The sequence below is a fragment of the Haliaeetus leucocephalus genome, unplaced genomic scaffold (genome assembly GCF_000737465.1).
Source record: "Haliaeetus leucocephalus isolate CR32 unplaced genomic scaffold, Haliaeetus_leucocephalus-4.0 Scaffold228, whole genome shotgun sequence".
Taxonomy (NCBI): Eukaryota; Metazoa; Chordata; class Aves; order Accipitriformes; family Accipitridae; genus Haliaeetus; species Haliaeetus leucocephalus.
This window is the reverse complement of record NW_010972664.1, coordinates 24,426,040-24,448,077: the sequence shown is the minus strand read 5'-3', so window position 1 is coordinate 24,448,077 and position 22,038 is coordinate 24,426,040. Positions and strand designations below refer to the sequence as shown.

The 22,038-nt window shown below is 41.5% G+C and overlaps 1 protein-coding gene across 1 annotated transcript in view; it reads left to right on the top strand.

Moving 5' to 3' along the window:
- Positions 1–22,038, top strand: part of EPHB6 (EPH receptor B6) — a 58,207-nt gene that overhangs the window by 23,989 nt on the left and 12,180 nt on the right. Inside the window, exons 4-5 of the mRNA XM_010567624.1 lie at positions 7,345–7,500; positions 9,670–10,008. Coding sequence (XP_010565926.1) covers positions 7,345–7,500; positions 9,670–10,008 — 495 coding nt within the window. The remainder of the gene's footprint in view (positions 1–7,344; positions 7,501–9,669; positions 10,009–22,038) is intronic.

Sequence of the window (22,038 nt, the reverse complement as noted above, 5' to 3'; positions counted from 1 at the left end):
TCTGCTGATATTTGTTTTTGTTAGAAGTCTGTCAGAAGCTGCTCCTCTGGCCTCCCAGGTGAAACTTATCTTTATTGAGCAGTCAGGCAAATACAGGCAACACAGGGGCAAGTGTTGTAGGGGGGAGCTGAGGAAAATTGGGTCAGTGTCTCTGGGATGAGCTGTGCTGAGCTGAACTGTTGTGGCATTCTGACACTGTGCCAAGATATGAAAAATGACTGAGACAAGCTGAGAGAAAAGCGCTTGCGCACTCCAAGCTCTGCCTTCTCCTTTCATAGTAACCTTGCCTTGATGGGAAGTGGCAGCTTGCTCTGCCCCCTGAGGTGCTAGCTCTGCAACCCTCTGTCCTTGCATTGGATATTGTGAATCAATGAGAGCTAAATTGGTGTTTTCTTGGAAAGTGCTGGTGCCTGGGACATGATCAAGTTGTCCTATCCCCAGTGACAAGGCCTGTGGCTTAACTGGTGTTGGTGTTCGTGTGAAGTTGTTCTGCAGGCACCCAGTGGAAGTGTTTCAGGAGAAGCTGCTCTTGTTCAGGCTTTCTCTGGGATGGTCCTGAGATGGTAATGTTCACTAAGGCAAAACATGCTAGTCCTAGTGATGGTGGGCTTGCTTCAGCTCAGGTATTAGTTATGACTGTCTCCAGTGAGCACAGTAGTCATGCACAGAGATTGTAGGACCACATCAAGTGGACAGGGAAAGGGAATGTAAGGTACATGAAAACTGAAAAATCTCATGGTGTGAAAAAAGGGATCCTTCAGAAACAAATGAGAGATGGATTCTGTCTGTGTGTGGAAAGACAGCCCTAGGCTTACTGTAACTGCTGGAATAAAAGGAAGTGGCTTTTGCCTATTTAGATTGCTAGGGGATTTTTTTCCTCCCAACTTGACCTTTGATATACTATTTATAGAGTGATTGGACTGAGGCGATGCCAGGAAAAGCTCCATGTCATGGGAACAATTATTCTTGCCATCTGCGGGCTGAAGTCCTGAGTGCAGAGAGCTAGCATATCTTAGGCAATTTTGGAAAGGGATAAAGGTGCTTGTGAATGTAAGCTGCTCCCTAACTGGATGCAGCAGCAGGAGGTAGGGTTTAGGTGGAAGCAGAAGGTTTGTGATAACTGCAGTCCTGCCCGTGGAGGCCATTCTTTAGCTGCATGGTGGCCAGTAAGTGTCTACTGTAGTCAATCCAGCCTTATTGACCAAAATTGCAAATGTAAAATACAAGTAACTACAAATTTTAGGTTATAGTCTTTTTTTTTTGCAACTGTCTTTTCATTAGGAAGGTGGGGGAGATGTGAATCATGTTTAATCACTGCAAATCTGCTTTGCTTGCAGTATGCTGTGTGATTTCATTTTACTGTTTTCCTTCTGGAACTAGAAATACCCAGGGGCAGAATGAGGGTTTCAAAGCATGATCCTTTCTCTGTGTCTGCCATCTCTCCTGGAAATACCAGCATGAGATTATAAGTTTATGTAGTCATTAATTTTTTTCACTAGACAATACAAAAATAATCACTGTGGAGAGATCTTTCCTCCTAAGTTTCTCTGGATTCCACTCCATAGTTCCTCAACTGCCATTTCTGTCATGTGAGTTGAACTGCGTAGGTGAGTCTCTTCCTTACCACTTTCCTTTACACTTTTCCTGTCTCCTTTAAACTCTTTTCTCAGGTTCCTCCCTCAGAGGGAACCTGCCAATCCTATTCTCATTTCACTTCTGAACATCTGAAATGAGATGTAGCCTAGTGTCAACTTTCCATTCATTGTTCCCTGTCTACCCACAATCATGTATGTGGTGAAAGATCTGGCAGTGGGGCAGCCAAGACCACAGGGATCTATCCACACATTTTAATTTGCATATGTTTAAGGGAAATCACAGAATAGCTGAACTTGGAAGAGACCTCTCTGGAGGACATCTTCTCCAACCCCCCCTGCTCAAGCAGGGTCACCTTGAGCAGGTTGCCCAGGACTACGTCCAGACCACTTTTGAATTTCTCCAAGGAGGGAGACTCCACAACCCCTCTGGGTAACCTTCTCCAGTGCTCCGTCACCCTCATGGTAAAAAGTGTTTCCTTGTGTTCAGAAGGAACCTCCTGTGTTTCAGTTTGTGCCCATCACCTCTGGGCCTGTCACTGGGCACCACTGAAAAGAGCCCTTCTCTGTCCTCTTTGCATCCTCCCTTCAAGTATTTGTGCACATTCATGAGATCCCTGGAAGCCTTCTCTTCTCCAGGCTGAACAGTCCCAGCTCTCTCAGCCTCTCCTCCTGTGAGAGATGCTCCATTGCCTTAATCATCTTTGTGGCCGTTTGCTGGATTCTCTCCAATATGTCCAGGTCTCTCTTGTACTGGGGAGCCCAGAAACGGACACAGGACTCCACACATGGCCTCACCAGAGCTGAGTAGAGGGGAAGGATCATCCCCCTTGACCTGCTGGCAACACTCCTCCTAATGCAGCCCAGGATACCATTAGCCTTCTTTGCCACAAGGACACATTGCTGGCTCCTGTTCAACTTGGTGTCCACCAGGACGCTTTCTGCTAAGCTGCTTGCCAGGTGGTCACCCCCAGCACCCCCAGAACACCACTGGTTCATGGGATTATTCCTGCCCAGGTGCAGGACTCTGCACTTCCCTTTGTTGAACTTCGTGAGGATCCAGTCAGCCCATTTCTGCAGCCTGTCGATCCCTCTGGATGGCAGCGCAGCCCACTGGTGTATCAGCCTCTCCTCCCAGTTTTGTATCATCAGCAAACTTGCTGAGGGTACGCTCTGCCCCATCAACCATGTCATTAGTGAAGATGTTGAACAGTATTGGACCCAGTATTGACCCCTGGGGTACACCGCTAGGCGCTGGCCTCCATCTAGACTTCATTCCAGTGGTCACCACCCTCTGGGCTCAGTTGTTCAGGCAGTTTTCAATTAACCTCACTGTCTGCTCACCCGCCCCATACTTCATCAGGTTGTCTGTGAGGATATTATGGGAGACAGTGCTTAAAGCCCATGCTGTGTTCTCCATGAGGACGTAGGCAGATAGGACATAGGAACAGTGGAAGACCCAGCACCTACTGGAATGCCATTTGGATGACAGAGAGAATGGTTGCCAGGGGCCTCTCAAATGTATGGGCAACTGAGTTGCTCCACTGCTCATTAGGTTCCACTGATTGTATTGACTGGGGATGGGATTCAGCTGCCTGTCATGGGTATCTGTGTGGAATATGGACTGAGTGTCACATGCCAGAGATGTTCATGGTCTACTGAGAATGGCACTTGGCTGTGCTCTGTCTGCATAAGTGGGGATCACCATGTACCGTTATACTAGCCTGCTCTCTTGATTTTTTTCTTACAGGGAGCCTTCTTAGCTCCCTTCTCTCTGTGATGTGGTTACTTAATATTTTAGGGTTGATTTTTTGCATAGAAAATTAATTAGCCACCGTAGTTGGTGGGTTTTTTGTACTTGACTCACCTTGTAAAAATGATACACCTTAATGGAGACTTTAACTCACTGTATGTACCCCTCTTTCATCTCTTTCTTTGGGTCACTGAGGAGGAATATGATAGCCAAAATGGCAGAAATTCCACCTCTTCTCCGAAAAGGGAGGGAGCATGTGAGGACAGAGAAATATTACTGAAATTTGTTTTGTTGGTGAAACAGCTGCAGTGGAATGTTATTTGTCCAGTTTACTCAGGTGTAGTGGAATGCTTATAAATGAGCCTATGTGGCTGCTTCATGTTCTGCTTGATGTTAAATACAGGACAAGGTAGTATTGGACCGGAGACACTGGGAGGCGGAGATGTGTTTACATTGTCTGCTACTTTGCTCTCAGTGGCAACTGTATCACAAAATCACTTCAGAAACAGGCTACCTTCCTTCTTAAATGTGGTTAAGCTTTTTTTTTTGTCTGCTGCTTGTATTGGAAGTTTTTCTCAGAAGCCTGCTGCTTTAGTTAGTAGAAGCATTCTTCTTCCTTAAACTTGTAATTTACTGTAAAGTCACCTGTTTTCATGCTGACATCACTCTTCAGCATAAACAAACAATTCTTCATTCACTGACTTTAACTGGGATTACATTCAAGAACAGATGCTGCCTCAACAAGTAAGAGAGAGAATAGATAGCAAGAAACCACCTAAGTATGACAGCACGAAAAGCATAGCATGCTGGGCAGTGCTAGGGCAGACAGCAGTAACCTGCCTTTGCATATGGTGCAAGTGTATAGCGGCAAGGACAGTGCATGGATGAAGAAATTAGATTTTGTGAGGCAAATACAAAAGAATAGCTGTAAGTATTCGCTCTCTAGTATTTGTTAAGAGTACCTTTTCCAAAGTGTTGTCTCTGTAGTATTGTACTGTATCTGTGGTATGAGTAGATAACATTGTAATCCATTAGGAGACACCATGTCCCTATACAAAGGTTTGTATTCTTGCTGGGTTGGTTGGTTGGTTGGTTTTTATAAGCAGGTGTTGAATGCTTTTGGTCAATTGGAATGACTGTATAGTATTAATGAAATCTTGCGTGGCCTTTTAAGCAATAGACTTGCTCTGCCTTATATAAACTGGCTTTCTTTACTGAGGTGGTAGTGCTACTGGAACGTTCATTCCATTATGTAAAACCTACAACATTGCACTTTTGCTTAATACCTTTGTCTAGCTCATCAACAGTGTGCCATCCCTGCAGACCTTGTCCCTGCATCCCCAGTCTCAACAGCAAGTTGCCAGTAGACTTAAAAGCACCACGTAAAAAATGTTTGTTTATTTTTAACACAACCATGTTTATTCTAAAATAAATTTTATTTACTAAATACCAGACAAATTCTTCTTCATTCACAGCTTTGTCTAGCTTTCCATATAATTTGCAATTGGGCTAGAGATTAATCTACCTGAATTCTCTTAGTACTACCCTTGTAGGGTAAGTATGGTTTTGCACTGCAGGGGTAAAGTCTGTATCCTCTGTAGATTTCCTTTTAGCATCACATAGACTGCAGGCATTATCATTACCTGTTCATTTTCACTGTTGTGACTAGCAGCAAGGTCATTGTCGCACTTCATGTCAGGGTCTGTATAACTGAATGAAGAAAAAGAACCATTCTCCAGGGTCTACCTTGACAAGTGGAACGAATGTGCCATTAGTTCTAAGCCTTGACAAAAGCTTCAGACGGCGTTCAATGCAAGAAAAACTAGATGAGATAAAATGACTTGTAAGGAAATAAAGACATTCACATTCAGTTCAGCATTCTTAAATTTATTCTTAAATAGATAAAGGAAGATCCCTGAAAGTGGTAAATTTTGGTTGAATGACTGTGCACTGAGGTGGATGAGAACTTCCCATTCATAATACTCATAGTTTCAGTACAGGTGTATTTGCCAAGAAATGTGAAAATTATATTCTACATCTGTGGCTGTTAGCAGATCCTTAAACTGAATGAAAGGGATACAATTCATAAAGTGGACAAAATTTTACTTACTTTTTGTCCGTAGGAACATAGGGACAGATCTTTCTATATGAGAATAATTTGATTTTTCTGCTGGATAAAGGCCTGAAGGCAAAGGCAGTTGCTCTTTCCTTACCATCATCCATCATATGCAAAATTACAATCTATTCTTCCCCATTCCTTTCCATATGGCAATGTATCACATACTGCATGTTGTAATTTTCTGAGTGCTGGGAAGAATCAGTGTTCTCCTATCTAATAGCTATCATTCAGAGTTATTGAAGTCCCTTTTATGGTCTGAACTGTTCCAGGACTTACCACTCTTATCACAGTACATGTGGAGGTTACTCTGCAGCCAAGAAGACTTCTGACAGAGAGGATGAAGTAATATAACAGGCATAAAGCTGATGAGACTCCACAGATGTTATTGGCTGTTACGTCTGGACTGCGGCTGTAACCTTTTCAGCTCTGTTAAGGTTTGCATACCTGCAGTCCCACAGTATACATCAAAAATTCTACAATGGGCTTTCAAAACCCAAAGCAAAGGCAATTGAACACATATGAGAAGAGGGTTAGATAAGCAAGCTACTCTGTTTTTCTGAAGTTGTTTATTTGTTAAGAAAGATGCATCAATGGCCACTCAGCACCGATGTGGGTTAGAAACATTTCCAAATAATTGTTATTGGAGGTGGAAGCCTGTAAGTACAGTAAGTAATAACCAGATGGGCTAATTCTGCAGCTTCTGGTGTGGCGTTCTGTTTCAGAACATTCATTAGATGCTCTAATTTTGTATTAACACCTGTATACAATATTCTTCTCTTACACATTTTTCTTTCTTTACATAACTTTTTGCTACCCACAATCCTTTGGAATGTTCTGCTTATGGTAATCACTAGGGCAGTTCTTCACTTAAGTGTGTTCCTTGTGTCTTTCGACAGCAAATGCTCATCTGGGGTCTATCTGAAAGTTTCCCCTTCCCTGTAAATGCTCTTTATTGTGAAGTTAACTAACCAATGTCAGTCCACAAATGAACTTTCACCTGAGCTTGTTAGTCTGTAAAATAAGAGCTGTATCTATTTATATAGAAAATCAGCTTTAGAAAACTTACATAAAACTGCCATAAAAATTGTAAAAGCTTTATCCTAGCACTTCAGTGTAAGATCCAAGCACCTTCTGTTATGTAGTTCATCATAGCATCTTTGCCAAACCTAGAATTTGCCGTACTCCCATATTGTTAATAAATTATTATTTTTTTCATTTTCTTTCCCTGTAGGATGGATTTCCGTCCTTGTTTCAGTTTTTTGCATAGGCATGTTCCTGTGCATTTGCAGATTAAATTTGACTAAATCAGGAGGCTTTTATCCATTACTGGGAAGTTTCCAGACCTACAGGGAAACAATAGGTCTGCCAATCTGAGCGCCTGCTCCTAATTTTGATGCTAAATCAACTATGGTAGCTTAAATTACTTTAAGCAATGAAACTGTTGAAGACAGCATAAAAAATCCATTTTGGTAGCTGTATTGGGTGGGGAGGAGGAGGTGTGGATGATACCTGTAACTGCTAAGGCTATTTCCAGACAGATCACATGACTATGCTCTTTGGCTCCTCCAACACTAAAGCTCTTTGAGTGAGTAATGAGAAGACAATTATTTCAGATGGCCAGAGCTGTCTCTGGACTGGTTCTCTTTCATCTGCCAATGAATCAATTTAAGCACCTATTGTATAGAATAAAATAAACTGTTTTGAAATTGCAACTTCAACTATACATGCTCCATAAAGCAGCAAAACCACTAGTAGATACTATATGTAATAATTTCTCCCTGCAGCAGCAGCCTGAGTTAAATGTAAATAAGACTGCATTGTTTCTGGAATCTGAATTAATGAGTTTCCTGCTTTTGCCTCTCTCATTTTCCTCCTCTTAGCCTGTCCCCTTGGTTTCTTTAAAGTATCTGTGGGAGATGACCCCTGCTATCTATGCCCTGCCCACAGCCACGCTCCACTGCCAGGTTCCAGTGAATGTGTGTGTCAGAACCGCTACTATCGATCTGCTTCGGACAATTCTGATGCTCCCTGCACTGGTAAGTATTTGGATGGAGTGTTTGAAAGCAAGAAGGGCAGCTAATGAGAGAGAACTTGCCTGAGTGATTCAGGGGAGTTGCAATTCACCTCTTCTCATGACCTCTGAAATAACCCAAAACTTCGCTTTGCTCCTCCGGTTGACTACAGCGTATATCCACTCACTGAATGTAAATGAGAAGGCAGAAGTGTACCCACATGCTTTTTACAATGTTGATGCATTGGTGAAACTATGATTTGAGAATACTGGGGTGTTGCAATACTAGCTGCTCAGAAATGAAAAATGTCAAATTTTAGATAACTCCTGCAACCTTAAATAAGTCCATTGCAAATGTGCATAAGGTACAACTTTTAATAGTAATATACTAATTTCTCATGAAATGCTAAACTCATTTCATACAGAGGGTAAACATTGTTCATTGAAGGAGTTGACCAGTATTTTCTTCCCTTTATCACTGAAAGTGTGAAGACCATATTTACTGCATAGAATTAAAATTCTGGAAATTTTATTTACGGAAAAATAATTCATTTTTTCATTGGCTTCTCTATGGTTCTCATCAGTTTTGACTTTTCACAGTCATTGGTTATGAATATTAATAGGTCAAGAAAGAATAATTAGATGCAGAAAATGAAATAAAGTTATTGATTAGCACTCAAAAATATAGTTTAAAAAATATATCAAACATCACCCTTAAACTTTGTGGAAGTGACAGGGAAAAAAATTAACTTTCTAAAGCATCTTGCAAACACTTTATGGCTCTGAAGTTAAACACTCAGAAATTAGGAAATGTGATTGTGTTTTTTTTCTGTAATCCTTTGCTTCCTATACTGCACAGAATCCAGCTTCAGCAGCATCAAGCAATCTTTACCTCACAGGGATTATTTTTCCTGAGCAGTTATCTATCCTTTGCATTGACTGTGATAAGAATCCTCAGGGAAAACTAATATGTGATCATGCAATTAAATATTACACAATGCAAATGCTGAGTGGCCCAGTTAAGATCACAAAAGAAAATTTAATTCTGACATTCCCTGATGTACAAATGCTTCATCTTGTCAGTAATACATTTTTAAACAGTCTTCTGTGTGCAAATTTCCAGCATAATTTTTTTTTTTTAACAATACTGGAAATGTGAGTCCCCAGGGAAATACAGCTATTGGAAATACTCAAATGCTCTAGCAATGAATTAGATTGCAGCCAGAGAGATCCCCCAAAAAGACTTCATCCACCTGTACTAATTGATGGTGTCATCCTTTATACTACTGATCAGTGTTAGAGAAAAGGCTTTGCCCTTAGTTTTCATTGATATTTCTTCCCAATAGAGTAATGATGAGAATGAAGATTCTTGGATTTCATTATGGCCTTTGGAGGGAAATGTTCTGTAAATCATGTTTCCCTTGCCCCTCCCTGTTACTGAGCTCAGCCTTTCTGTCCCTGCCCTTCCAGTCTTGCTTTGTGCCCATGCCCAGCTTTAGCAGTGCAACACTGCTGCTTATTTTCACCTGCCTGAGCTTTTCATTTTCTGGCTCCAGTATCTTGTCCCATTCTCATCCCCATGCCATCTTCTCATCCTCTGCATTTTCTTCCTTCTCTTCACTGTCTCTGTGCCAGTAGGGGAAGTGTTGGATGCACAGAATGGGCAGTTTATCAGCTGTCACGTTACTCCCGATGCCATTCGGGAATCTGGCTGGCAACAGAAATAATCATAGGGAAACTGATGTTCAGTTCCTGCAATAGATGGAACAGGCTAAGTGAAGTCTGAGAGAGTTCAGAGATATTGGGTGCCAAAGGAGAGAATTAGAGGTCTCAGTAGAGACAAATCTTTACTAAGTTTGTGCAAAGTTTAAAATTTCAAAGGCTTGGAATTTCCCTAAACACTGGCTGTTCTTTTAGGGAAAAGTAAAAGTCGCACCCTTGAAACAAAGACCCTTCCTGTTAATTTTGTTTCTCTAAAATGTACTAGTACAGTTGCTCCTTTCTGTATGTAAGTATATGTTTGATGTATCAAAAAATATATTTTTCTTAGCCTTGTTCAGAGAAACAACTAGAGAAGAGTAAGAATAAGAAGAAAAATCAACTTGTTCTCCTGTTCTTTTCCCCCTTCTTTGTCTTCTGCCCTCCTCCACCTCTTTCCCATTCTTTCATGGGATTTTGATCTTCTGTCTTCTAGGCATCCCGTCTGCTCCCCGTGACCTTAGCTATGAAATTGTTGGCTCCAATGTGCTCCTGACCTGGCGCCTCCCCAAGGACCTGGGTGGCCGCAAGGATGTTTTCTTCAATGTCATCTGCAAAGTATGCCCAGCAGGGTCCTCAGGGCCATGTGTGCGCTGTGGGGACAGCGTACAATTTGAACCACGCCAAGTGGGCCTGACAGAAAGTCGTGTGCAAGTCTCCAACCTCTTGGCCCGTGTGCAGTACACCTTTGAGATCCAGGCTGTCAACTTGGTGACTGAATTGAGTTCAGAAGCACCCCACTATGCCACCATCAATGTTAGCACCAGCCAGTCAGGTGAGGAGATCCCTGCGTGTGAGTCCCAAAGTTTCCAGTTCTGTCTCTCATTTGATTTGCTTTTATCTTTTGAATCCTAGAGCTTTGTCTTCTTACTTGTGTGTTGTGCCCTTTTTCATCTTGCCCTGCTAGTTCCATGATTTCGCTTCTGCCCTTCTCATTCCTGCTTTCTCTGAATGGGCTTTCCTTTCTTCCCTCTTGACAGAAAAACTGAGTTTAGCAGCTGATGTGGTTGTATATGGAGAAGAGTTGTTGGGGCGGATGCTGCCCCAGAGAAGAAGGCAACGGGAGATGTGGTTCTGTGGGTCAGACCAAGCGTGTTGCTTCACTGTGCAAGACAGGGGACTCTGTCGGGGTTTGACGGGGATGTTGTGAGCGTCAGCTTGCCACAGCAGGTCTTAGAGAGCGTTTCTTCATTTCCTCTTCACCTTCTCTATCTCCTACTCTTCTCCATTTCATCTTCTTATACTTCAGTCAGTCTTTCTAGCATTTTTCACCTGTTCACTTTTCTTTTTTGTCTATGTTTTGACATACTCTGTTTTTCCATCCTTTCTTGTTGCCATACACCACCTTCCATTCTCCTCATTTCAGTTCATACTCTAGTGCACTTTAACAAGTGGTACTGAGTGTTTCATCAAATATGTCCACCTTTGCCTTGCTGCATATCAAAGTAAGGAATTGGAAAATAGAGAGACAGGTAGGTACTGTCTAATGATGAAGATACAGTTAAAGATACAGGTGGGCGCTGTATGACAAGAAAGAATGTATACAATGATATTTACTCATCATCTAAATATATGTGACCCTGGGATGGGATGTGTTAATGCTGTGCAGTCCTGTGGGTTATAAAAGGATATGAAAACTACAGTTTACTGAAACTGCTCTGGGTTCTTCTGCATGCCATGTATTTTCTTCTACCTTGTTCGTGCCTTTTCAAGTTTGCTGTTCTGATAAGTGGTCTTGGAATATTATTCTCCTGTCAATAGGAAACAAAGATTTTTTTTTTGCTTGTTACATGGCAGAAATATTAAAATGTGGTGTTGTTGCAGAAACACTAGGCCAACAGCGATATGTTTCAAAAGTTAACTTTCTTTGATGATTTCAAAATGCAACAGTCAAATTAAACAGGAATGTTATGTGGTATTGAGATATAACAGCCAGATTGAACAGGAATATTAGGTGGTAAATGCTGCGACAAACACAACTTATTTACATGTTCAGGATGTCAGTTGGGAACTATCACTGCATGAACTGTAACGAAATCTAAGCTTAGAATGATGACTCAAAATGCTTGTATCACCAATAAGGCAAGGCACTGAATCCCGGAAAGTTTACTTAGATGGTGTCCTGATCTAAGGGGAGAGTCTCTGACTGCAGATCCACTGCTCTGAGGAAGACTGGCTCAAAGGGGTCTCCTGGCTGGCTCCATTTATACCCTAGGTCAGGTCGGGGCTCATGGTCGTATGTGGTCAGGGGTCTAGAAACTTCTCTTAACCGAGATGATGCATTGGATGAGGTGCTTCTGGCAGGCTGAGGTAGCTGGAGTGCGTGACTTGGGGGCACTCTGTGTACGTGACTCCACATGGGCTGGGCAGCTCGACCCCCAAACCACAGCTTCTAGTTTAGCCTTTTCCTTTCAGTGGTTGAGAACTTTCAGTCTTTATCAGGGCGGGTGAACCTGCCACACTTGTACAGTTCTATCAAAGGTGCTGTGATCCTTGTAACTAGGAAGTAAACCACAGGGTTCACTAAACTGAAATACTAATGGTTTGTGTGGGCATTCAAAGGAAGGGGAGAGATTAAAGAGTTGAAGAGTAGGTCAGACTGATGGATAGCATACAGAAGGCTTATATATATGGAGGAAAATGGAGAACAGCATCAAGCAAATTCTGATTTTCTGTAAATACCATATACGAGGACTGGAACTGGAGAGAGCCACATGCATACAGGCATACAGTTCTGCTAAATGTCAACAATAAGAAACTGGGCATATGTTGTTCTTTACAAGCATGTATAAGCTAGTATGGAGAGGAATTGTACACAGCTTGTTTAAGAGGATATAATGAAGAGTAATGTGAGGAGGAGGAGAAAGGGGGAACAATTTGAACTGAGTGAGAGCAAATGTCTATAAACATTTAGAGATGTGTAAATGTTAAACTCAAACAAATCCCTAATGAGATTCCACACTGTAGTTGTGGAAATCCCTGCAAAACCAGGCTTCAGTAAAGCTCAGGAGAAATGCTGCAAAACCAGATGTGACATCATGCTCTTGGTTAAATCACATCTTGTCATTTCTGCTTCTGTGCTATGGAGAGGAAGGGAATATATATACACCCCAAGTAATTTCCTACTGTTAGCCGGTGCCAGGGGTTTGACAACATCAGTTTCTTCCCTTTGAAATGTTACCTGACAGGCATTGAGTAGCAGAGCATGTATAGGATACCTGGTCCCCTTAAGAGGCTGGCTGCAAGTGGGTGATCAGTTTTTGTTTACAGTAAAAGATGTAGCTGAGTAATTTGTATGGTAATTGCAGGCAGTTCCTTTGGCTTCTCCTGGAGAGAGGTGGGTGTTCTGTTAACATCCTAAAGAATTCTCTTTCTTTGTGCTTCTCATCTCAGCCTTCTTCATCTATATCTGAGGTAATTTAATTGAGTAGCTGCTTCCTACTCCTGCCTGGAATCACCAAATCTACCCTCTTCTTTTGCTTCTGTTTGGCTTTTCTGACCACTCCTGTTCCTCCAGGTGTCTCTTGCTGTCTCTGGGTGTGTTGGGTGTCTCTCTTTAAGGTGCCTCTCGTGCACTGAAACAGTTCCAGGGGAGGCCAACTTAAACAGCAGTGTGTACTGAATGGCTTCTTTGTGTGTTTGGGTTTTTTTCCCTTGCTCTTCCTCAAGATCGTTGGAAGTGAGCTTGAGATGAGCTGCCCTCGATTCATAGTGACAGCTCATACTAACAAGGCCCTGCTTCCTCCATCACATGGCCTGTCTCATCCATACCCCCCTCCCTTCAATCCCTTCAGCAGCTTTTCACTTTAGCATGGCTTATTGTTGTTGTTGTGTTATTATAACAATTATTATTATTACTATTATTATTATACAAGCAGAGATGGACATTTCAGGATCTTATGTTCTGAAAGAGAAGGAGGGGAGAGGAAGGTATGAAGAGTATTGTTCTGGTTTTGGCTGGGATAGAGTTAATTTTCTTCTCAATAGCTGATACAGTGTGTTTTGGATTTAGTGTGAGAATAATATTGATAACACACTGATGGTTTAGTTGTTGCTAAGTATGCTTACCCTAAGTTCAGGATTTTTCAGTTCCCCACGGTCTGCTAACAAGCAGGTGCACAAGAAGCTGGGAGGGAGCATGGCCGGGACAGCTGACCTGAACTAGCCAAAGGGATATTCCATGCCATAGAATGTCATGCTTAGTATATAAACCAGGGGGAGATGGCCAGGAGGGGCAGATCACTGCTCAGGCATCGGTCAGTAGGTCGTGAGCAATTGTATTGTGCATCACTTGTCTTTTCTTGTTTTTCTTTTCTCCTTTATTTTATTTTATTTTATTTTATTTCATTCCTTTTCATTACAATTATTATTATAGTTTATTATTATTACTGTTAGTATTACATTTTATTTTACTTTAATTATTAAATAGTTCTTATCTCAACCCATGAGTTTTACCTTTTTTTTTTCCCCCTCTCCCAATTCTCTCCCCTATCCCACTTGGTGGAGGGCAGGGGAGTGAGCGAGCAGCTGTGTGGTGCCTAGTTGATGGCTGGGCTTAAACCACGACAGGTGTAAAAAAAGCGAACTGGAGAAAGATAAGCTTTCAGAATAAATGGCCATAGCAAAAATTTTCTCTCTGTTGAATTAAAGGTGACCAAAGAAAGACCCTCCAGCCCTGGCAGTTTCTGAATATTCTGCTTACTCATACATCAGTCAGAGTTAGCTTGCTTCTTCCAGTTGCTGATCCAAAAAGTCCTTCTCCCCACCCTCTGCCCCTTTGTTAAGGGTGTCTTGGGCAATATTCTGTGCTGGAACAGTTCTACTTTTCTTTTTCCCCTGCTAGCTATTTGCTCTTCATCTTTGTCTCCAAAACACTGTTCATCTGAGAGTTTGCTTATCCCTAACAGTCTGCTAGCCCTTTGGTTATACAATCATGTTTTTCTGTGGTAGTCTGATTATGATGTTCCTACTCTTCAGTGACTATGTGTCTGAAGACAGAATAAGAAGGGCTAGCACTGAAAAACTTCCTTTGATGTAGTAAGACTTAACCTTCTATAGCAAAAAGCATCTGAAACCTGTTTGGATGGTAATAATAAAACCTGCTTAGATAGTAATAGTATGACATGCAAATATGATATGCAAATTACCAGAAGGAAAAACTGTCCATAGATGAGACAAGAGAGAAGGCAATTGCTTTCACCTCAGGTTTGAAGTGCTGAGGGTGAATACCTAAAGAACTGTCAGGATATATAGAAAGATGTTGGGAGGCTGTTCCAGACAGCATGAACTGCATGAAGAAAGACTATTGTGTAATTGTAGTGGAGTTACGCTTCTTTACAGAGGGGAACCTGACACAAAGAAAGCAAAGAACTTAAAATCCAACCATATTATTAAAAAAAAAAAAAATTAAACTGACTAAAATTTTAATTATTATTTTAACATATTCAGGTGTACTTATCAGGCTAAACAAATATCTCTTCTCATGTGTCAGGACAGAAGTGAGGTTCTCCTTTAAAGGATTGTGAAAAAACGTTCTCTGTGCACAGCTATAGGTACCTGTCCATTTTTTTTCCTACACCTTCCACTGAAGCATGTGGTAATATCTGTTGCCAGAGACATGCTATTGAACTTATTCATTCAGGCAGTTGTTACATACCTAGAATGAAGAGGAAGAGAGAAAGACAGCAGAGACCCAAATGTTGGAGCAAATATATGCAGACTTTTAAAAGCAAGTAGATTCTTCTTTTAAACTGAATCCAGACATTATGAGAGATAATGGAGATATGCGAGGATAAAGGTTATGTGACCAGGTTGCCTTGTACCTGTGAAAAGATATGTAGAAGCCTTCTACATCAGTTGGATTCAGAGCAGTGGGACCTGGCAGTACCAAAAATCTGTAGAACTGCAGAAATGGAAGCTAGACAGACTGAAGGCTTGTGTAAGAGGCTGAATGGGGACAAGGACAGTTATGGGTAGTGCCAGGAAATTTAAGAGGACCTGACAGAAGATATTCAGGTGAAATAGTGTGAGAAGAGGAAAAGAATTAAATGCTAAGTATGATTATGAGATTATGAAGGGAAATGGATGAGTTGCTTGAAGATGTTTGCTTTTCCAAAGAGAGACAAGAGTCTAGTAGACTTAGTTGGCAAGAGCAGGGACACAGACGAGGCGTTTTCTTGATCAAAACAGGAAAGGAATAAAAAGAGAGCTGTCAAAAGCTACATACTACTGTGTTTTGCCAGGCTAAAACCAGCAGGTGAAGCAAGTGGAGTGTGAGCTCTGTGTTTGTTATCCTCTGAATGAACTACATTAAGTTTCAAAGTAACAAGCTGTTTGTTTATTTACAATCTAATTGCCAACTCTGAGCACTCACCAAAGGTCCCTAAGAATTTAATTTTTTTTTATTGTTTTCTTCTTACATAGGGACAACAAAAATACTCTTAAGGTTTAATTTTTCCCTTAGTGACATTTGTCAACTTTGCCATCTTCAGCAGATTTGCCCAGTTATGTCTGGGACTTAATAAAAATTTCTGTGGTCGCTCGACAAAAAGAAACTTCCAGTTTCTCTCTTTACTATGCCCTATCTCTGCAGCACGGGCAGAGAATAAATGTGCTTGTTTTCACATTTCAGGTTTCAGCAACTGTTTAAATGAAGACAAACTTTTTCAGCAAGTAGAAATAGGAGGTGCATAGTAAAATGTGGCACCTTGTGGTGTAAAGGATTTTGTCCTGTTTATTAGGAATGAGTGGAACCCATACACAAAAAGTAGTAATAATAGAGGTAAGGGAAGTGAAAATAACTAAGTAATTTGGCTTTCTAAAGCACTTTCCATCCACAGGAAGTAAAGTACAAGGTTATGATAGAAGAAAACCCAAGATACTTTTAAAGTATTTTCAGGTATTTAGAGAAAGGGGTCGGAACTAAACTGGAGTCTGTGGAAAAGACATAGGACAATCTCAAAATCAAGATAAGATATTAAACACATAAAGAAGGGAATTTCCATGCTGTATTCAGACTGATCGTCCTTGAATATGATATGTGGGAAGATGTGTGGAAGAAAGCTAGGGTCTTCATGCCATTTGCTTAGAATGTGAGGATCATAGGATACCTGAAGAGGTGATGAAGGAGAAATAAGAATGTGAGAGTGGTAGATTTGGGGCTAGTATTAGAGAATATGGAGGCATATTAGAGAACATCAGAGGCATAGCTGAGGCTGATCAAACCATATGAAATATAATGAATGAGACACTGGATGCTTTCAGAAGGGGAAGAAAACCCATAAATAACTAGAAAGAACACAGAGACCCTCACAGGGTTTAGTTTGAAACCCAATTAAGTGATGACCTGTGAGCCAGTTGTCTGAAGTCCTGTTATAGTCCATGGATCTCTAGTCAGTACTGCTGAGTGATTCAGCTGTCTGGTCAGAATCAGAAGATAGCTGAACTTGGAAGAGACCTCTCTGGAGGACATCTTCTCCAACCCCCCCTGCTCAAGCAGGGTCACCTTGAGCAGGTTGCCCAGGACTACGTCCAGACCACTTTTGAATTTCTCCAAGGAGGGAGACTCCACAACCCCTCTGGGTAACCTTCTCCAGTGCTCCGTCACCCTCATGGTAAAAAGTGTTTCCTTGTGTTCAGAAGGAACCTCCTGTGTTTCAGTTTGTGCCCATCACCTCTGGGCCTGTCACTGGGCACCACTGAAAAGAGCCCTTCTCTGTCCTCTTTGCATCCTCCCTTCAAGTATTTGTGCACATTCATGAGATCCCTGGAAGCCTTCTCTTCTCCAGGCTGAACAGTCCCAGCTCTCTCAGCCTCTCCTCCTGTGAGAGATGCTCCATTGCCTTAATCATCTTTGTGGCCGTTTGCTGGATTCTCTCCAATATGTCCAGGTCTCTCTTGTACTGGGGAGCCCAGAAACGGACACAGGACTCCACACATGGCCTCACCAGAGCTGAGTAGAGGGGAAGGATCACCCCCCTTGACCTGCTGGCAACACTCCTCCTAATGCAGCCCAGGATACCATTAGCCTTCTTTGCCACAAGGACACATTGCTGGCTCCTGTTCAACTTGGTGTCCACCAGGACGCTTTCTGCTAAGCTGCTTGCCAGGTGGTCACCCCCAGCACCCCCAGAACACCACTGGTTCATGGGATTATTCCTGCCCAGGTGCAGGACTCTGCACTTCCCTTTGTTGAACTTCGTGAGGATCCAGTCAGCCCATTTCTGCAGCCTGTCGATCCCTCTGGATGGCAGCGCAGCCCACTGGTGTATCAGCCTCTCCTCCCAGTTTTGTATCATCAGCAAACTTGCTGAGGGTACGCTCTGCCCCATCAACCATGTCATTAGTGAAGATGTTGAACAGTATTGGACCCAGTATTGACCCCTGGGGTACACCGCTAGGCGCTGGCCTCCATCTAGACTTCATTCCAGTGGTCACCACCCTCTGGGCTCAGTTGTTCAGGCAGTTTTCAATTAACCTCACTGTCTGCTCACCCGCCCCATACTTCATCAGGTTGTCTGTGAGGATATTATGGGAGACAGTGCTTAAAGCCCATGCTGTGTTCTCCATGAGGACGTAGGCAGATAGGACATAGGAACAGTGGAAGACCCAGCACCTACTGGAATGCCATTTGGATGACAGAGAGAATGGTTGCCAGGGGCCTCTCAAATGTATGGGCAACTGAGTTGCTCCACTGCTCATTAGGTTCCACTGATTGTATTGACTGGGGATGGGATTCAGCTGCCTGTCATGGGTATCTGTGTGGAATATGGACTGAGTGTCACATGCCAGAGATGTTCATGGTCTACTGAGAATGGCACTTGGCTGTGCTCTGTCTGCATAAGTGGGGATCACCATGTACCGTTATACTAGCCTGCACTTCCTTCACATTCCTTCCTTACATGTTGATTTAGGTAGATTTTTAGGCTTGCAGGCACATGTTGTTCGTCTGAGCAGATACTACAGTCAAGGACATCAGCTTTATTAGAAAACAGCAGAAACGTGTCAAACATTAATAACTCAGAGAATGTAGCATTTTCAAGGTACTCAAAATATCTTACTTCCACCCCTGTGTGCTAACAAGAAAAATTTGTCCTGCCACGTAGAAGAGTTGCAACTGACAGCCCACCAAAAATAGAATCTGGGCGCTGTATTTCTCTTTGATTACGTTTTATATGTGCAAGAATTTTCCATACATTTGCTATTTTATAAATAGTATACAAAAAGCAGTCCTTTTTCCATCTTCCTTAGAGGTCTGATCTCACATGTTGTCTGCACTCATAATGGAATAAATATAGAATAGAATAGAATAGAACAGAATAGAATAGTCCAATTGGAAGGGACCTACAACCATTATCTAGTCCAACTTCCCAGATTGGATTGAATCAGGCCCTGTGATTTCAGCTGTCATGAGACGCAGACCTAGCATGTCTTCATTTATAAACCCCATGTGAAAAGAGCAAAATGAATAAAAGTGGCAAATCAACATAGAACTGGACACTTATATACATGAAACAAGCTTTGAAAGCAATGTTCTGTTATAAACGTTCTTAATAGTCGGCATGCATACAAAGGAAAATACTCATCTAGCACTTCTGTGGCAGCAGAGGTAGGGTAATTTGGATGTTGTGTTAAGACATAAAACCTTGAGCTTTATATTTCCTAATTTATTAACACTGGGAGAGTAACTTTATCATACACTAATGATGGGAAATATGTACTTAGTCCACCCACAAATATGTTTTGCATCACCTTAGTATTAGTATTCACGTTACCTTAGTATGAAATTTTTCAAAGGAGAAATATAGATATCTTTTTTACTTGAAGTGGTGGGAGAGCTCCCTGGCCAGCATTTCATAAGTTTTCTCCTTAAAAGAGAGGCAAACACATGTATCAAAATCTGAACTCTGTCTCAGAGAGGTAGATTAAAGCCAACCTGTCTTGCATTGATTCATAGCTATTTTTAATACTGAGCATTTTTACTCGTTTAGGCTTTTGCCTTAAGTAGTATCTGCTTATTAGGTACATATCACCAAAATGACTATTTTTAATACAGCAGACTACGTTATCATAGGCATCCCCACCACCCCCCAGTTACCCTGAGTGATGGACATACCTGGATAATAGGGGCATTCTAAAATGCTGCGGCGCATGGTTAAGAGATATACACAGTGTAATTCTGGGCAAAGCTACTCCAGTGATATTTTGCTTATGTTTCCCAATATTTCTCATTCCACTAGCTTTAACCTGCTTCTGCATACTGCCCATCTGAGTAGAGTAGCATTTATCATCATTGTTCTGGTGCAGATTTTGCTGTGCCTAAATGTACTATGCACAGTGCCAGCTCAGGTCTTTGTACCCTTGGCAAAACATAACCTGTTGATGGGTAGCTGAAAATTCATAGAACATATTAGCATCAGAATAGATATGTTTTAACTAAATTACAGGTCAAATATCCCTAGCTGACTTTGACTATTCCTTCCAGGTAGGGGAAAAATTGTGGATTGGGAAGAAATGAGAGGGGTGGCAAGAATAACTGATGGATGTGGGAAGGAGAGGAATGAAAAGAGATGGAAGGGCAGGAATGGAGGGGAGATTTAACTTTGATCATTCTGCAAAATCTTCATTTGAAACTAGAAGGAAGTGGGCTCTTCCCTGACATGATAGCTGTGTATTTAGGTTTGCACCTCTCCCTGTGTATGCTTTATGACCCATCAGAAGGAAGTTAAATTTTTCACAACATTAAAATGTAGTGAAATCTGTCTTCATCAAATGTTAACTCACCAATTATTCTATTCTCCTCACATTATCATTTGCATACAGTGTTATTCGTTTATGTCTCAAATGCTACATATGGTCTTGGTTAATTGCTGCTGTCTTCCATCCTTGTCTTGACATTGTCATTAGCAGGTGAAGTAGTTGTGCAATCTTGTTTGAAAGACAAGCAATTGTAAAAAATAAAAGGAGTAAGGATGAGAGAAAGCATTTTATTGTTTATACTCTTACATTTTTGTTTCATTTACATTTTTAACTGGTTCCCACTTGCCTGAGCTGTTTGAAGCCCATTTGAATTATGTCTTTCAGAATAATTTTATCTTGTTATTAAAAACAAACCTTTTATCTTTTTCACAACTAATGAGGGAAGAAAATGCTATTCTGCAGTTTTTGATCATTTGCCAAATGTCTCTGCTTCATTCCTCATATCAAGAAAGTTTATGTCTATTGTGTAAAACCAGTGGAGTTAGGTGGCAGCTTTTCATTGGCATGCTGTTTCTGGAAAATTTAAATGTTGCTGAAAATGTTACTTCCATTAGGAAAATGAGGGTTCCCTAGCTGCCTACCTGGAGTTTTCTTGGCAACATGACATTTTGCTTGCAGAGAGAAAGCAAAACTTGAGAAGAGCTTTGTGGACAGACAGCTGGCAGGCTGAAAGATCCTCTTCCAATTATCCTAAAATTTTTGCTTGGAAATCTCTTCCTTACAAGAAACTCATATTCTTTTAGCTTTTGCATGAACCTGGAGAGCGTGTGTGTGTATAAATTCACGGATGTTTTCTGTAGAAGTGGATTTTCATTCTCCAGAAAGCTTCACATGCAAGTGGCTTTAACAACCATTCATCTCCCTTCTGAGGATCATCCAGCTCTGGGGACATTTTTTAGAAGAACTAACTACTTCAGGAAAGGGCCTGCTATTAAATAGATGTTCTGTACCTTTGTTGTCTCAGGAGGACAAAAAAATGAAAAGCAAAACTACCCCAAATAGTAGCTTGGATTGTTTCTTATTGTAATCTAATTTTAGTTCAGTGAGCAGTGTTTGAATCATTAATCATATTATCTTCAAGATAATATTTTGTTTCCTTCCTACTGATTTAATGAATTTCAGGTTAGTGAGAAGTAATGGCAATTACACAAGTCTCAAAGTCTTGAACTGAACTTCAGACTTTTAGAATAGGCAATCAAAAGATTTCCAGAATTGGTAGACACAAGTTGCTGCTTGCTTTCTGGTTTAGATTCATGCTTCCAAAGCCCTCTTTTGTGTTTGATGTCCAGATCATTGCTTTCTACATAAAGGGAAGTTGACATTTTCCCACATTAATTAATATCTGACACAGACTATAAGCACTTAATATCATAATGGAATCAAGAGAGCTAACAGTTCCATCTGGGTAGTATACCAGGCTGGCCTGTTCACCAAAAGACAGAAACTGAGCAAGCTATTTAAGAACAGGCAGAAAAACTGTACATGCACACTTAACAGTTACCTTTAGGTTGTGGTTCCAGACAGTAGTGCTAGTTAGAAGCCCATTCAGACTGGACTTCTGTGGTTCAGTGGCCTAGAGGGACTGAGAGTCTCAAATACAGTGGTAGTTTTGACATCTGGGCAACAATCCTGACGGGGATTGGCCTGAGATCCAGGAGCTAGTCTGAGCACAAGGCTGCATATCAGGCTGTGAAACTGAGATGCTTTCGTTCTCTATGATCTGCAACTGAACTGGGACCACTGAACTGAGGAATGCTTCAAAGTCTGTTCCTTAACACATCAGTGTTCTCATCTGCCTCCATCTTGATTTGCAACTGTGATCTGGTAGTGAAAAGCCTCCATTACTCTGATAGCCCATACTTGATTTTTTCCCCAGGAAAGGAATTATACTCTGGGGGAGAAGCAGAAGAGACGTAGTGTGCTCTGTGTTTGCTCTGACCACTATCACATTGTTTGTCCAAGCGTGATCCTAGAACAAGGCAGTGGCACTGAACACCTTGTCATCTTGCATGTAAAATTTGCAAATTTGAAGATCAGAATAATGTTC